The following is a 17,677-nucleotide window of genomic DNA, read 5'->3' on the forward strand; positions in this document are numbered from 1 at the left end:
CATTTACATGAAATGGAAAAGAGAATCAGAATTTCAAGGATGACAGGTTAGACTAATTTAATACAACACCAGAAAAATCTTGAAGTGGGTAAAACTTGTGATAGGCTCTTTTCATGTATGTATACTCCACATCAAGGTGACAAATATAATTAAGGGGAGGGCACAAAGAATTGTTTGAAACTGAGAAGCCCATACAATCGATAACAAAAATGAAAAGGCTGTAAAGACCCAATACCTTTCTGTTGACCATATCGAAGGCTTTTGAGTAGTCAACAAAATCCACATAAAGTTTTCCTTTTGGTCTTTCTATCATCTGTTTTATTTGTTCCAACAGGTTTTCTTCTGCCAGAGTCGTGGACCTTCCCTTTCTAAAACCAAACTGTTCCTCTGGTAGAAGGGGTTCTAGCTTCACTGCCAGCCTTTTGGTAAGGATTCCTGTTAGGAGTTTCAGTAATGTAGATTCCAACGCTATTCCTCTATACGCATTTGGGTTCTCTGTGTCACATTTTCCCTTGTATAATAGCTTGATTGTTGACTTTCTCCATTCATCTGGTATACTTCCTAATTCTAAACATTTATTTAGAAGCGAGGTCCATATCGGTAGGTATTCTTGTGCTGTCTGTTTTAAGTGTTCACTTCTTATTCCATCTACTCCTGGTACTCTGTTATTCCTCATTTTCTGTATCGCTTTCGCAATTTCATCCATGGTGAAGATCTCATCAGCTTGTGGAGTCATAGGTGTCTTAATCATGGGTATTGTTTCTTTTGAGCAAATTACTATTCTTATATGATCTATCCATGTTTCCATAGGTATGTTGGGCTTTATTTTCTGCCCTTTTGGCCTCAGAGCTCGGTAGGGGTCTTCTTCTGCCTCCTCTACCATGTTCTTATGTTCTTCTTCCAGGTGTTGCTTTTTCTTCTTTTTTATTAGGTCTTTGTATTTCTTTCGTTCTCGTTGGTATTCTTCGGTGGTTGCGCTTGCCATTTGTCCTCTAGTTTTATGTAGTGTTTTGAGTGTCAATTTTCTTTGTTCATAACATTCTCTGTCGAACCATTGCCTCGCCTTCCTATTTAAATCTTGTGTGGTGGCCCCACTTATTATAGTTGATTTCAGCCATGTAGCGGCCTCATCAATATTTCCTGCTCTTATTGCTCTTTCAACCTTATATTTTTCATTCATTTTCCTTTTAATTTTTTCCATGTCCAGGATCTTGCCAAATGTTATATTTTGTCTTTCATCTAATTTGCTACTTCTACCATTTTCTATATTTAATTTTACTGGAATGTGTTTACAGATGACTGCTGCTTCTTTTTTCACTGTGGTGGCAAGGTGTTTTGATCTAAAGCCCTTTGTGATTATTAGGTCTATTGTGCTAGCTCCATTATGCCCTATGTATGTCCAGTCCTCCTGTCTGTTGTGTATTGTAAACCCTTCGTTTGTTAGATATTCCATTACTTCTTTGCATTTTCTATCTTGCCTATTTATTGCACAATTCAGATCTCCTGCAATGATTATCTTATCCATACTTCTACTGTGATCCAAGGCCATCCCTAGTTTATCTATTATGTCTGTCGCGGTGTGATCTGGATTAAAGTAGACTGCTACTATAACTCCAATTCTTGTCCTGACAACCAGCATGTTTTCTTCTCTTAATAGTAGTTTGAAGGGGGCCAGTTGTGGTTTGATGATGCCTAGCACACTGCCCGCTGGTCTTCCTCTTCTCATACACTGTACCGCATAGGCATCAAAATTGTAGAATTGTGGGATGTTCAGTTCTGTGTCCTCTTTTACCATCGTCTCTGTGAGTTTCCCATTGTCATAATCAGCCATCATATTTCTCGGGAGCAGGCTCAAGACTCCCCTCAGGCCTTCTACATTCCATGTTATTATATTAGTCCCTGGTTGCCGGGCCTCTGAACTTCCAGGGTTGCCGAAAAGGCCGACATATTACTACATCTTCTGGCCAGAAGTTTCCATCGTAGACTGTTTCTAGGTCTTGCATTGGAATGCCTATTTTGAAGGCTCTGCTGATTATTTTAGAACATGAAATGAAATATTGAGTGTATGATATGAAAATTGGCATTTTGAAGATGAAAATGACATCAGCAGGGAATGAACTTAAGAACAGCTAGTAGGAGAGACCAAAAATTGGTATATGTGAAATATTGCAAGTACATAATTTGTGCATGTCCCCAGGATGACAATCTAATGAGAGGAATAGTATAAAGATGCAGCAAACCTTAAACAGTAAAGACTGAATTGCAATTCACTATATTTAGCAATGAGGAAAACAGTTTATAACCAAGTTATTCTAACATCATTCGATTTAAGACCCAACTCTATCATGAATAAAAATGCATGATTTAGAGTATGCTGTTCATATGCTGTGACAACTGCCATAAAGGTCATGAGAACGATATTGTAGGTAGCACAAACAGGTGGGAACAAATTGGCTGGAGGTATTCATAATAAAGGGATTATGGCCAAGTTGAAATGAACATTGTTGAATGAAGCAGTAGCATGTATGAGTTTGCCTACACATAGTGGGTCCATGTGATAGAACAAAATTAATTAGAAAGTAATTTGACAGAGATGAAGAAGGTAAGAGAAAGTGAGGATTTACAAGTTGATTAGATTATGTTCCTCAGATAAGAAGGTTAGGTGCTCCATTGCTGTTTGTAAATAGATCATTTAGATCCTTAATTCATTCGTTGAGATTTGCATATTGAATCTTGAAAGGTATAACATTCTTGAATGAAAAAGTAATGTACTTGTGTAAACCATGAAATGAAGCTTCTGTTAGGATTAGTGTAAAGAAATTTCATAAGAATGGAGAAAACTTGAAATGCCCCAATTCAGTATTCTCTTTGTCTTCTTTTAGGCATCTGGTGGTTCTGGACAAATCTTGCCAGATGATGGGGGTAATACTACCTCCAGAATGTCATTTGATGATATTCCCTTACCTCCTATTCACCTGGTATGTATCCAGCCAGAGGCTTAATATTTTACTTCTAGTTCTGTGTAAAAATTGTTTTGATACCAGGCACAGCTTAGATGAAACCTTCATTACTATTATTATTTTACAGTATGCTTTAGGGCCTACATTGCACCAACACAGATAGGTCTTATGATGACAGTGGGATAGGAAAGGGCTAGGAGTAGAAAGGAAGCGAATGTGGCCTTAATTAAGGCACAGCCCTAGCCCCAGCATTTTCCAGGTGTGAAAATGGGAATCCACAGAAAACCATCTTCAAGGCTGCCAACAGTGGGGTCCGAACCCTCTATCTCCCGAATGCAAACTGACAGCTATGTGACCCAAACGCCGCAGCCACTTGCTCGGTACTACTACTACTACTGTTATTGTTATTATTATTATTATTATTATTATTATTATTATTATTATTATTATTATTATTATTATTATTATTATTATTATTATTATTACTACCACAACAAAATCTCGATTATCCGGGTAGTCGCCGGACAAATTCATTAAAAGACATTTAATACACAACTAAACTTTTAATAATACAGAACATGCAATAGGGCTTAAGTGCAATAATGTCAAATAATTACCACATTCAATAACCATTTTTATCAATTAAGTATGCCAATATATAAATTACTTGCATTTGTTGTTGGTAAAACATTTCAGGTATAAAAAGTATTCAAATGTCAGTTTTTATCATCTGGCAAAAATTAATGTAATATTCTTGTGATTTTGAGTCTCGTTTACGTTCTTTCATATACAAGTACGAATGTTCCAAAGTGCAACAACATTACTATAATTAAAATCTCCCTGTTTAGCATAATCTACGGGAGTTTCAACACTTTTCAATCCTGAAGCATCATGCATTTTCCCTTCCTTCTAGCTCCTCTTCCCGACTACACCCTTCATCTTCTGCGGTGATGCCCACTGTGGTGGTGATTTCTTCACCTGTCATTAGCTAGAAGCTTGGTCCACATGCAACCAGTTTTCATTATTTCCAGTGCTTACAGTTTTATATTCTTTAATGCTGGAAATCAAAGTTATTATGTCAGATGACTGATTATCTTGTATAGAAAATCCCTGGAAATTACTTCCTTCTATGTCTGGTGACGCCATCAACACATAATCATTACAGACTTTATAGCAGCCCAAGCCTTTGAAACCAATGTACAGCATCCAATAATGAAAGCCTCTTCCAGAATGCTCATCTGCTGTCATATTCATCACCCAAGTCTCTTAAGAGTTGTGAACGGTAGATTTGCTTCACTGATGCAATAACACCCAGATCCATGGGTTGGAGAATCGGTGTCACATATGGCGGTAAAAATTTCACACTTATATTTTCCGTCATGGGAAACAAGCTAACGCAACATGTAACTTTGGGAGTGAAACCAATCATGGAAAGTTTCTTGATTTATCCATTGGCTTTTTGGTGACAATAAACCAATGGGATATTTCGAGTTTCATTCCCTTTGAAACCTTGAGGTTTCTTAGTCTTCCCTATTAGCAAACAATTTCATTTTATGGCCTCCAGAAGCATTAGCATAGCACATTACATACTGTTATTCATTCTTTTGGGAATTTATAGCCTGGTATATGTTGTTCTGCTTCATGAACAAATGTACGGGATGATAAACTTTTCCATTATATGCCAGACTCATTTGCGTTATAAATCTGGTCAAGAGATAAATTCTCCTCTGAATCATAATTTTCAAATTCTTGTTTAAATATATCCTCCGCAATGGTATCTGTACTTTGGCACTTGCCTTGCACAGCAATTTCCCTTATTCCATATTGCTCTTTAAACCTTATAAACCAACCTGACGATGCACAAAATGAGCCTTCCAAGCCTAAGGCCCCATGAGAAGCATTTTGCTTTTGCAGTGCACATAGAACCCAAAATTTGTATCCTTTCTGATCTCCTCTGATGAAACCATTTTAACAGTGTTCTATTCAAGTTATCGTGAAGTCGACTTCTTCATACATTTCCGTTTTGAGGGGCCTGCTTCACTGCTGCAGTTTCTAGTGAATTCTAAGAGTTTCTGTTTGTTATTATTAATGTATGTAACTGTCTGAACACCAAACCCATTAGTACAATATACGAACTTCATCGTGTACATCCGTATTGATACAGTTAAAACTAAGAAACTTAGTTTTTATTTGCTAGGGGCTTTACGTCGCACCGACACAGATAGGTCTTATGGCGACGATGGGATAGGAAAGGGCTAGGAATTGGAAGGAAGCGGCCGTGGCCTTAATTAAGGTACAGCCCCAGCATTTGCCTGGTGTGAAAATGGGGAAACCACGGAAAACCATCTTCAGGGCTGCCGATAGTGGGATTCGAACCTACTATCTCCCGGATGCAAGCTCACAGCCGCGCGCCTCTACGCGCACGGCCAACTCGCCCGGTAAAAACTTAGTTTTTACCAATCCCATTATCGTTCACTAATATCTTTACTGATTCTCCTTTCTTGACTTTTCAATTAATTCAAGCTTTTGTTTCAAAGATAAAAGCACTTTCCTTCACTTTGTAGCCATGACTGCTATCACAGAACACCAACAATGAACTGCTGTACAGTACATTGTTTACTTCTTGAACAAAGCATGCCGCCAGCACACTTTAAATTCAAGAATGCACTCAAATTTCAAGCGTGCAGTTCCCATGAATTCAAAATGCCATGACATGGGGATGTGTGGGATCTGGTAAATGCAGCACAGGTGAAGTTTAAGGAAGTGGAGACTGTTATCAGTGGAATACTGTGTAGGGGGGATACTGACTGGAGGTTGACTGAGGATTTAAATAAGACTATAGAGTGGGTATGTGGGAAACTGGGAGTGAGATTTCTAGATCTTAATGCATGGCCTTTACTTAAACCACAGTGATACGTATAAGGTACATTCAGGGAAACGGGGTGGTCTAGGGAGCTGTAATAAGGGTACAGAGATCTGGAAGTCAAGTAGGGATGACATAAAAATGTTTAGTGTTGAACTGTAGAAGTAGTGTAAAGAAAGGAATAGAACTAAGTAATTTAATAGATATATACTTACCAGATATTGTAATAGGAGTTGGATCATGGCTGAGAAATTATATAATGGATGCAGTAATATTCTCACAGAACTGGAGTGTGTTTCGTAGAGATAGGATAGGAATGGGAGGGGGGAAAAGTATTCATTCTGATGAAAGAAGAATTTGTAAGCTACGAAAAAGTTAAAGATGACAAACATGAAATTCTAGCTGTAAGGCTCATTTCTAAAGATAATAAGCAACTTGATGTCTTTGGAGTGTACACACCAGGAAAGGGTAGTGCTGACACTGATTCAGAATAATTTGATAAGATAATTAGCTATGATGCCTTTGCTTGCGAGACCTAGTGTTTACACTGCACTAAGTCTTCTGGAATGGGCTAGAGCAATTTTGTTACTTTCATTGATCTGTCTCTGTCTTATCCTTGGCTTTGACAAAATGAAAGTGACTGAGGAATGAGCGATACTAGTATTGCCATTCCTTACGCAGCCAGTCCCTGCTATGAATGGTGTGAAACTGTTGCTCATAGGGTCGGTTGGTGCATGCATTTCCGTGGGCTTGGCAGACTGATGTGTAAAAGCAACGGGAAACTACCTCACCCCTTATTTCCCTAGTACGCCTCTTCAGTGATGCCTAGGCCATATATGACAGCTCATGGCGGAACTGTTGAGGATCCAACCAGCCTTCGAAACATACATACATACATACATACATACATACATACATACAATTAGCTATGTGAGAAACGACATGGAAAGGAATGTGACTGTAGCGGGAAATCTGAATTTCAATAATAATATAAGAGAATTTATTGGACTCCAACCTATTCAATACATTACAGGATGTTAACACTTTTAGTTAAACATCGTTAAAATGGAGACATGCCCCATGTGGGGCATCATCAGTCATATCAAAGCACCTCAAAATTAAACCGGACGTCTGGTTGGAAATTATGAACATAATATGTAAGAAAGAATACATTAAACAACACGTACAAGGTCCTGTCTTAAACGAAATAACAATAGACTGGTTACACATAGTAAAATACGCTAGTGGTTTCTTAATATTAAAATGAGGCCATCATATGTACAGTATAACAATGAAAGTAATCAAAGTCTATATGATATTGAGTTTGAAGGTAGTTCTACGTAGTATATACAGATTTTGGCAAAATAAAATATAATTTACAATTACTGTGCACTTATTTATAATTGATAAAATTGATGAGGTAAAACATTCCAATTTGTCTATTTGTGATTTGGCTCCAACCAAAATAATTCACCCTAGGATTCATGAGGTAGTCAACTCCGTTGGTCACTCTCTATATGAATGGCGTGCACAGTGCAAGTGAACAGCTTTTGTTAATTATAAAATAAGGCTGTGCTAAGACAGAGTTAAAACAAGACCAGCTTCAAATGAAGATTGTTAAAACATCATTAGATTCTTCCTAGTTGACTAGAGGTTTGCGTATATTTTTGTTGTTGAAGTGTGGGAAAGTCAGTTGTTGGTTGAATGGGCAACGGTCGAAAATGTTGTGCAGTGCAATCGGTGTTTGAGCTGTCCTACATGTGAGGGAATCTGAAAATGGAGGATTTGTCTTAATTAGTTAAGTGAAATGAACGGAAAAAGAGAAGAAAAAGGGGGAAATCGTTGAGAAATGAAAATGTGAAAGTTAAAGCTTACCTTGAAAGCTGTTGAGCTGTTACCTAATTGCTAGGAGGTTTGTGGAGCACTGGCTGTCGCTAATGTCCTGCTCCTTGTGTTGTACGTGTGACGTCTTAGAGAAGGGGAGTGGATTTGAGAAGGCGGAGCTGTGGGTATGTGATTGGCGCTTGGGGAGGAGTTGTGTGTAGTGGAGGGAGAATAGGGGCGCAATGAGTTGAGCGGCTTAGTGAGGGTGCTTGGAGAGCTTGTTTTGAGAACGTTGACAAGTCTTTTGTCTTTCAGATTTAAACTATTGAGCAAAGATATTAATTGTTCGTAAAGAGGGCTTCGGTTGTCTATTGGATCATTTAAATTTTTATTCTTATTATATTTTTGGTCCAAAAAATGTATAAATTTTTGAACTCTGTCATAAGCCTGCCTTTATCTAGTCTTTAAAATTTGGAGACCCTGTTCGATTGTTGTAAAACTATGTCCGGTGTCTTTCATATGGATGCTCATGGCTGAGTGTTTATTGTGCTTTTGGGCATTGAAATGTTCTGCATATCTAATTGCAAAGCTTCTACCAGTTTGACCGATATATGAACTGTTACATTCAGCACATTTCAGTCTATAAATGCCAGAGCCCGAAAATTTATTGTTGTCCGAGTTTATCTTATTGTGGTTGAAAAATAGCTTTTGATTAGAATTATTGGTCTTATAGGCTACCTTAATATCATGCTTTTTTAAAGGGGTAGCGATTTGATGTATAATGGGGTTAATGTAGGTGAAAGATGCATATTTAGGCTTATTAATTTTATTGGGGAGAGGTTCGTGGCCAATTTCAATTTCACTTTATTGATTATTTTCTTTCTATTTCTTTTATGGTATTTAATTCTTTTTTTAAATTGACGGTTGACACGGGAATTTTTAACGCTGTGTACACTAAACTGTAAAACGAGGCTTGTTTTTGCGATTGTGGGTGAAGAGAATTTTGTTTTATGGTTGTGGGAGTGAATGAAGGTTTTCTGTGAATCTGGAAATCGAAATTGTTTAAAGTCCTGGTGATTGTAATGTCTAAAAAATTGATGAAATTATTGTCCTCATCTTCTTTAGTAAACTTGATGCAATTATCAAGGCTATTTAAGTAAGTTAGTATGTCTTCACTATTGTTGCAGCTTTTGTCTATTATTGCTAATGTGTCATTGACATAGCGTAGCCAAAGACACAAGCCATTAATGCTGTATGTTATTTTACTATTTTCGAGGTTGTCCATATAAATTTCGGCGAGTATTCCCGAAATGGGATCACCCATGGCTAGACCTTCTTGTTTGTATATCTTATTTTTGAATGTAAAATAATTGTTGTGAAGGACGAAGGTTAGTAATTTAAAGCATTCTTCTATTTCTAACTGACTTAAGGTGCTGTGTTTAGAAAGATTAGTTCATATGATTTCGATAGTTTTCTTAGCGGGAATGTTCGAGAACATATTGGTAATGTCAAATGAGCACATTATGTGGTTAGGCTGCAAATTAAATTTATTTAAAGTTTCGCATAATTCTATTGAGTTTTTTATAGGGTGTTTATTGTGAAATGTGAAATGTTTCCTAAGGAATGTTTGGAGGAACTGAGAAGTTTTGTACATTGGGCTGTTTCGGCTATTTATGATGGTATCAAATTATTATAATTAATGAACCACCTTTCCAATACACAAAATCCTTATATTTAGGATGAAACCATTTAATCACAAATTGGAAATGTTTCACTCAACTTTGTGAGCATCATCAGCAATAGTTAACATGCTGATGATGCTCACAATGCAATGCAATAGTTAACATGCTAATGATGCTCACAAAGTTGAGTGAAACATGTCCAATTTGTGATTAAATGGTTTCATCCTAAATATACGGATTTTGTGTATTGGAAAGGTGGTTCATTAATTATAATAATTTGATACTCTGAACTCCAATACGGTTGGAAAATGAGATTTATAACTTGTAATATTTATGATGGGTCGAATGGGAACGTCAATTTTATGTATTTTTGGCAGTGATCTGACGGTGGGTAATTTGGGTTTCGTGTTGATGAGTTTTTGATGTTCGTTCTCATTAAATAAAAAGGGGTGAATTTTTTAGGAGTGTTTTAAAATTACGCCGAGTTTTTAAGATAGGATCTTTTGAAATTATTGAGTAAGAATTATCGGAAAAGAAATCCTCCGTTTTTTGGAGGTAGTCATGTTTATTCATTAGGACTACGGTATTGCTTTTGTCGGCTTTCGTTACTATAACATTATTGGTGTCTACTTTTTTTTTTTAATTCGTGGGTTTGTTTGCCTAATTTCTTAAAATCAACTCAAAGGAAAAACATTCCAACACTCAAATCTCAAGACGTCCAAAATAAAGTCAACACCATCTGGCTTAGAAATGAAATTAAACTAATGTATAGAAAAAAAATCCCTACTAAACCTGCAGCTTTACCGGGAACATTTGATCACTGCTCAATCATTATCACCTCTCGAATGGAGCTCATACCAAAGACACATTGCACGTAAATTGCAGAACATATTAGACAAAAAACAAAAACCTTAGACCACAAGTTGACATGTCTATTAGAAGAGAAAGCTAAATCCTTAAACCAAAACAAAAATAGAGAAACTTTCACCCCCTCATGGAAAAACACTCCAACCACCATCAATTTATCTAACACCACATTTTCGGATAATGAAATTCATTTCTTTGACCAAGGCCTAAAATATAATTGGCCTAGTCCACATAAAGCCGAGGACATAATTACCACAATAGCCGAAGTTGAATCCAACATAAATAAACAAATTCCCTTCGACAGACAAAATGACGTGAGATATGAGATAAAAAAGAAATTACCCACCCTTGTAAAAGAAGTTTCCAACATCAATAATTTCACTGTTCTCAAACTCCCAAATTACCCACCGTCAGATCACTGCCAAAAATACATAAAAATGACGTTCCCATTCGACCCATCATAAATGGCCGAAACAGCCCAACGTACAAAACTTCTCAGTTCCTCCAAACATTCCTTAGGAAACATTTCACATTTCACAATAAACACCCTATAAAAAACTCAATAGAATTATGTGAAACTTTAAATAAATTTAATTTGCAGCCTAACCACATAATGTGCTCATTTGACATTACCAATATGTTCTCGAACATTCCCGCTAAGAAAACTATCGAAATCATATGAACTAATCTTTCTAAACACAGCACCTTAAGTCAGTTAGAAATAGAAGAATGCTTAAAATTACTAACCTTCGTCCTTCACAACAATTATTTTACATTCAATAATAAGATATACAAAACAAGAAGGTCTAGCCATGGGTGATCCCATTTCGGGAATACTCGCCGAAATTTATATGGACAACCTCGAAAATAGTAAAATAACAAACAGCATTAATGGCTTGTGTCTTTGGCTACGCTATGTCAATGACACATTAGCAATAATAGACAAAAGCTGCAACAATAGTGAAGACATACTAACTTACTTAAACAGCCTTGATAATTGCATCAAGTTTACTAAAGAAGATGAGGACAATAATTTCATCAATTTTTTTAGACATTACAATCACCAGGACTTTAAACAATTTCGATTTCCAGATTCACAGAAAACCTTCATTCACTCCCACAACCATAAAACAAAATTCTCTTCACCCACAATCGCAAAAACAAGCCTCGTTTTACAGTTTAGTGTACAGAGCGTTAAAAATTCCCGTGTCAACCGTCAATTTAAAAAAAGAATTAAATACCATAAAAGAAATAGAAAGAAAATAATCAATAAAGTGAAATTGAAATTGGCCACGAACCTCTCCCCAATAAAATTAATAAGCCTAAATATGCATCTTTCACCTACATTAACCCCATTATACATCAAATCGCTACCCCTTTAAAAAAACATGATATTAAGGTAGCCTATAAGACCAATAATTCTAATCAAAAGCTATTTTTCAACCACAATAAGATAAACTCGGACAACAATAAATTTTCGGGCTCTGGCATTTATAGACTGAAATGTGCTGAATGTAACAGTTCATATATCGGTCAAACTGGTAGAAGCTTTGCAATTAGATATGCAGAACATTTCAATGCCCAAAAGCACAATAAACACTCAGCCATGAGCATCCATATGAAAGACACCGGACATAGTTTTACAACAATCGAACAGGGTCTCCAAATTTTAAAGACTAGATAAAGGCAGGCTTATGACAGAGTTCAAAAATTTATACATTTTTTGGACCAAAAATATAATAAGAATAAAAATTTAAATGATCCAATAGACAACCGAAGCCCTCTTTACGAACAATTAATATTTTTGCTCAATAGTTTAAATCTGAAAGACAAAAGACTTGTCAACGTTCTCAGAACAAGCTCTCCAAGCATCCTCACTAAGCCGCTCAACTCATTGCGCCCCTATTCTCCCTCCAATACACACAACTCCTCCCCAAGCGCCAATCACATACCCACAGCTCCATGAGGAGCAGGACATTAGCGACAGCCAGTGCTCCACAAACCTCCTAGCAATTAGGTAACAGCTCAACAGCTTTCAAGGTAAGCTTTAACTTTCACATTTTCATTTCTCAACGATTTCCCCCTTTTTCTTCTCTTTTTCCGTTCATTTCACTTAACTAATTAAGACAAATCCTCCATTTTCAGATTCCCTCACATGTAGGACAGCTCAAACACCGATTGCACTGCACAACATTTTCGACCGTTGCCCATTCAACCAACAACTGACTTTCCCACACTTCAACAACAAAAATATACGCAAACCTCTAGTCAACTAGGAAGAATCTAATGATGTTTTAACTATCTTCATTTGAAGCCGGTGTTGTTTCAACTCTGTCTTAGCACAGCCTCATTTTATAATTAACAAAAGCTGTTCACTTGCACTGTGCACGCCATTCATATAGAGAGTAACCAACGGAGTTGACTACCTCATGAATCCTAGGGCGAATTATTTTGGTTGGAGCCAAATCACAAATAGACAAATTGGAATGTTTTACCTCATCAATTTTATCAATTATAAATAAGTGTACTGTAATTGTAAATTGTATTTTATTTTGCCAAAATTTGTATATACTACGTAGAACTACCTTCAAACTCAATATCATATAGACTTTGATTACTTTCATTGTTATACTGTACATATGATGGCCTCATCTTAATATTAAGAAACCACTAGCGTATTTTACTATGTGTAACTAGTCTATTGTTATTTCATTTGACAGGACCGTGTACGTGTTTTTTAATGTGTTCTCTTACATATTATGTTCATAATTTCCAACCAGACGTCTGGTTTAATTTTGAGGTGCTTTGATATGACTGATGATGCCCCACATGGGGGGTGAAACATGTCTCCATTTTAACGATGTTTAATTAAAAGTGTTAACATCCTGTAATGTATTGAATAGGTTGGAGTCCAATAAATTTTCATATATTATTATTGAGATTCTTTCAATACGGAAAATAAAATGATTTTCATTACTTGTAAATCTGAATTTACCAAATGTCAACTGGGAAGGTAATGTGAATGACAGGAAGCATGACCAACAAATGGCAAATGAGTTAATATTGGAAGGACAGCTGATTCAGAAAGTGGTGGAACCAACTAGAGAGAAGAATATCCTGGACGTGATGCTGGTAAAACCAGATGAGCTCTATAAAGAAACTGAAGTAATAGATTTTATTAGTGATCATGAAGCTGTTTTTGTTATAGTTAAAAATAAATGTGATAGAAAGGAAGGTCTTAAAAGTGGGAATATTAAGCAGTACCTTATGGCTGATAAAACAGGCATGGGGGAGTTTTTAAAAAGTAACTATGATTGTTGGAAAACGGTAAATAAAAATTTAACAGGCTCTGGGATGGGTTTAAAGCAATTGTTGAGGAATGTGAAAACAGGTTTGTACCTTTAAAGGTGGTAAGGGATGGTAAAGACCCACCTTATTATAAGAAAGAAATAGAGACTAAGAAGAAGGTGCAGATTTGAAAGAAATAGAGTTAGAAATGGTTGTGAAAGTAAGGAGAAATTAAAGGAACTTAGTAGGAAACTGAATCTAGCAAAGAAGTCAGCTAAGGATAACATGATGGCAAGCATAGTTGGGAGTCATAGAAATTTTAGTGATAAATGGAAGGGTTTGTATAGGTACTCCAAGGCAGAAACAGGTTCCAAAAAGGACATTCCAGGAATAATTAATGAACAAGGGGAGTGTGTATGTGAGGATGTTCAAAAGGCAGAAGTATTCAGTCAGTATGTAAAGATTGTCAGTTACAAGGATAATGTCCAGATAGAGGAGATGAATAATGCTAAAAAAATATTAAAATTTACACCTGATAAAAATGATATTTACAATAAGATACAAAAGTTGAAAACTAGGAAAGCGGCTGGAATTGATAAGATTTCTGGGGATATATTAAAGACAATTAGTTGGAATTTAGTACCATATCTGAAGTACTTATTTGATTACTGTTCGCATGGAAGAGCTATACCAATTGAATGGGCAGTTTCTATAGTAGCTCCTGTGCATAAAGGAAAGGGTGATAGACATAAAACTGAAAATTACAGGCCAGTAAGTTTGACATGCGTTGCATGTGTAAGCTTTGGGAAGACATTCTTTCTGATTACATTAGACATGTTTGCGAAATTAATAACTGGTTCGATAGAAGGTTTAGGAAAGGTTATTCCACTGAAGCTCAACTTGTAGGATTCCAGCAAGTTATAGCAGATATCTTGGATTCAGGAGGTCAAATGGACTGTATCGTGATTGACCTGTCTAAAGCATTTGATATTGTGGATCATGGGAGACTACTGGCAAAAGTGAGTGCAATTGGACTAGACAGAAGAGTGACTGAATGGGTTGCTGTATTTCTTGAAAATAGATCTCAGAGAATTAGAGTAGGCAAGGCTTTATCATACCCTGTAATAATTAAGATGGGAATTCCTCAAGGCAGTATTATTGGACCTTTATGTTTTCTTGTGTATATATATATATATATAGATGATATGAGTAAAGAAATTTAATCAGAGATAGGGGTTTTTGCAGATGATGTTATTCTGTGTAGAGTAATAAATTACAAGATTGTGAGCAACTGCAAAATGACCATGATAATGTTTTGAGATGGACAGCAGGCAGTGGTATGATGATAAACGGGGTTAAAAGTCAGGTTGTGAGTTTCACAAATAGGAAAAGTCCTCTCAGTTTTAATTACTGCAGTGATGGGGTGAAAGTTCCTTATGGGGCTCACTGTAAGTACCTAGGTGTTAATATAAGGAAAGATCTTCATTGGGGTAATCACACAAATGGGATTGTAAATAAATGGTTCAGACCTCTGCACATGGTTATGAGGGTGTTTAGGGGTTGTAGTAAAGATGTAAAGGAGAGGGTATACAAGTCTCTGGTAAGACCCCAACTAGAGTATGGTTCCAGTGTATGGGACCCTCACCCTGGATTACTTGATTCAAGAACTGGAAAAAATTTAAAGAAAAGCAGCTCGATTTGTTCTGGGTGATTTCCGACAAAAGAGTAGCGTTACAAAAATGTTGCAAAGTTTGGGCTGGGAAGATTCGGGAGAAAGAAGATGAGCTGCTCGTCTAAGTGGTATGTTCCAAGCTGTCAGTGGAGAGATGGTGTGGAATGACTTTAGTAGACAAATAAGTTTGAGTTGTGTCTTTAAAAGTAGGAAAGATCACAATATGAAGATAAAGTTGAAATTCAAAGAGGACAAATTGGGGCAAATATTCGTTTGTATGAAGGGGAGTTAGGGATTGGAATAACTTACCAAGGGAGATATTCAATAAATACCGTATAATCTTGAATACCACCTGCCACCAAATAAGACCCGCACCCTTATTTTGAAAGAACAAAATTTTTTAAGAAAGTCGAGTCAACATTATTTACAATCTTTACTAACACACGTCAAGTGATTAGAAAATACAAATAAAAGTAAACAAACATTTCCAGAACAATATCCGAGTTCATTCATCATCATCATCATCATCATCATCACCATCATCGTACCAACTTTGCAACTTTCATCACCATCACCTTCCCACAAACTGTCGTCATCGCTGCCATCCATGGCGTTAGAAAAGCTACATTTCCTGAAGCTCTTCCGTATGAGGTCTGCAGGGATACGATCACATGCCGTCAAAATTCACGAACACAGCAGCTGAACTTTCGGGCGCTGAACGCGACCAGTTAGCGTCATTGTGTGATTATCAGCTGCTATCCATTCTGTATAGAGCTGTTTCAAGGCTGTTTTAAATGGACGGTTCACGCAGATATCCAGCGGCTGTAGCATAGACGTTATCCCGCCCGGAATGACTGCTAGGTCGGTTTTCCCATCCTTGATATGTTTCATCACTGCATCTGTTGTTTGGCCGCAGTAACAGTCAAGAACAAGCAAGCTCTTTTGTCCCAATAATGCACCAGGGTGACGTTGCCAGACGCACTCTACCCAGTCTTCCACAAGTGAACTGTCCCTCGAGCCAAAGTTCTGAGATCTGACGATAACTCCAGCGGGTAGATTCTTAGGAAGCGCCTTTCGCTTGAGAACAATGTACGGCGGCAATTTGGTTCCGTCGGCGAGAATACACAACATTACTGTGCACCGTTGTTTTTCATTACCACCTGTTCTAATGGTAACACTTTTCGCACCCTTAATATTCACAGTCCTGTCCACTGGCATTTCAAAGTAGACTGGCGTCTGGGAAAGCAAATATGCATTTTCCTTCCACAACCGAATTATGTGATGCTGAAACGACAATCACTTCTCATCGTAGGCACCGGGAAGACGCTGTGAAATTGACTTATGCCTTCATACACTCAATCCGTTTCTTTTATAAAAATTACAAAGCCATCCTTGGCTTGCCTTAAACCCTTCCGATGAAAGTTCCTTTGCGATCTCTAATGCCTTTAGCTGACACTTTTCGGTTGACACACCATATCCCAATTTCCGCCTTTCTGTCACATATTTATAAAGTTTTTCTCAATTTCTGGAAGCTGTACACTCAGTCCATGAAAAGCTCTACGATCACCACTACATGTTAATAGCACATTTTTCTTCTTTCTCCAATCGTGAATACATGACTCGTCAATATCGTATTTCCTACCGGCAACATGATTTCCAATAATTTCAGCTTCCCGAACTACTTTCAGTTTCTCACTCACAGTAAAAGATTGCAAATGCTTTGTGGAATTCGTGTTGATACTCTGAGAATGTGCGTGGGACTGACGCCATGCGCGGAAGTAGCGTATACTGAGAGCGGAGAGAGCATTGTTGCCAAGCTACACCGGCAGTGATGCCCGATTTGCGCGTATTTGGAAAGATAAATTTCCCAAAATTGTAAATAAGACCCGCAGCCAATTTTGAAAGCAATATTTTCGAAAAAATAGTGCAGGTGTTATTCGAGATTATACGGTATGCAATCTGTTTGAAATCATTTAAGAAAAGGCTAGGTAAACAACAGATAGGGAATCTGCCACCTGGGCGACTGTCCTAAATGCAGATCAGTATTGATTGATTAAAAGAAAAAAGTACAGTAAACCTCTGGGGTGCACGGATAACCCACAAACCAGAGTTTGCTAGTGGTGGTTTTTTTTTTTTTTGACTCCCTTACACAGGGTATATTGATTAATTATCTTGACGTTCTGATTCATTCAGATAATTTTGTTAGATTTCTGGGCTCATCAGTTACCACTGAACTGTTTAATAATCATCGGCCTTTCATGATCATGCCAGCTTTGTATTGCTTACCTTTAGCAGAAAGATACAACTATCTATAAACTATGAATTACTTTTTCCTATGTACAGAATGAGGCAAACCTAATGCAGCGGGCAATTTATAGGCTATAGGAGGTCCTGTACGATTGCTAGGGGCTGAGAATCTCCAGACCAGGTGTATTAGCTTCCCGAGAAATAACGAGAGAATCTTTTCCACTCGCTTCCACCCAGTCGAACAAATATGACATGTTACAGAAAAAATGCTGCA

The 17,677-nt window shown here is 37.1% G+C and overlaps 1 protein-coding gene across 4 annotated transcripts in view; it reads left to right on the plus strand.

The window, feature by feature from the left end:
• Positions 1-17,677, plus strand: part of cmb (combover) — a 522,232-nt gene that overhangs the window by 462,043 nt on the left and 42,512 nt on the right. For 3 of the 4 annotated variants that reach the window (XM_067139692.2, XM_067139691.2, XM_067139689.2), the window contains one exon: positions 2,883-2,978. The exons of the other annotated variant lie outside the window; for it this stretch is intronic. In XM_067139692.2, the coding sequence (XP_066995793.2) occupies positions 2,883-2,978 (96 nt within the window). The remainder of the gene's footprint in view (positions 1-2,882; positions 2,979-17,677) is intronic. 4 annotated transcript variants of the gene reach the window in all.

Source organism: Anabrus simplex, chromosome 2 (genome assembly GCF_040414725.1).
Source record: "Anabrus simplex isolate iqAnaSimp1 chromosome 2, ASM4041472v1, whole genome shotgun sequence".
Lineage (NCBI taxonomy): Eukaryota > Metazoa > Arthropoda > Insecta > Orthoptera > Tettigoniidae > Anabrus > Anabrus simplex.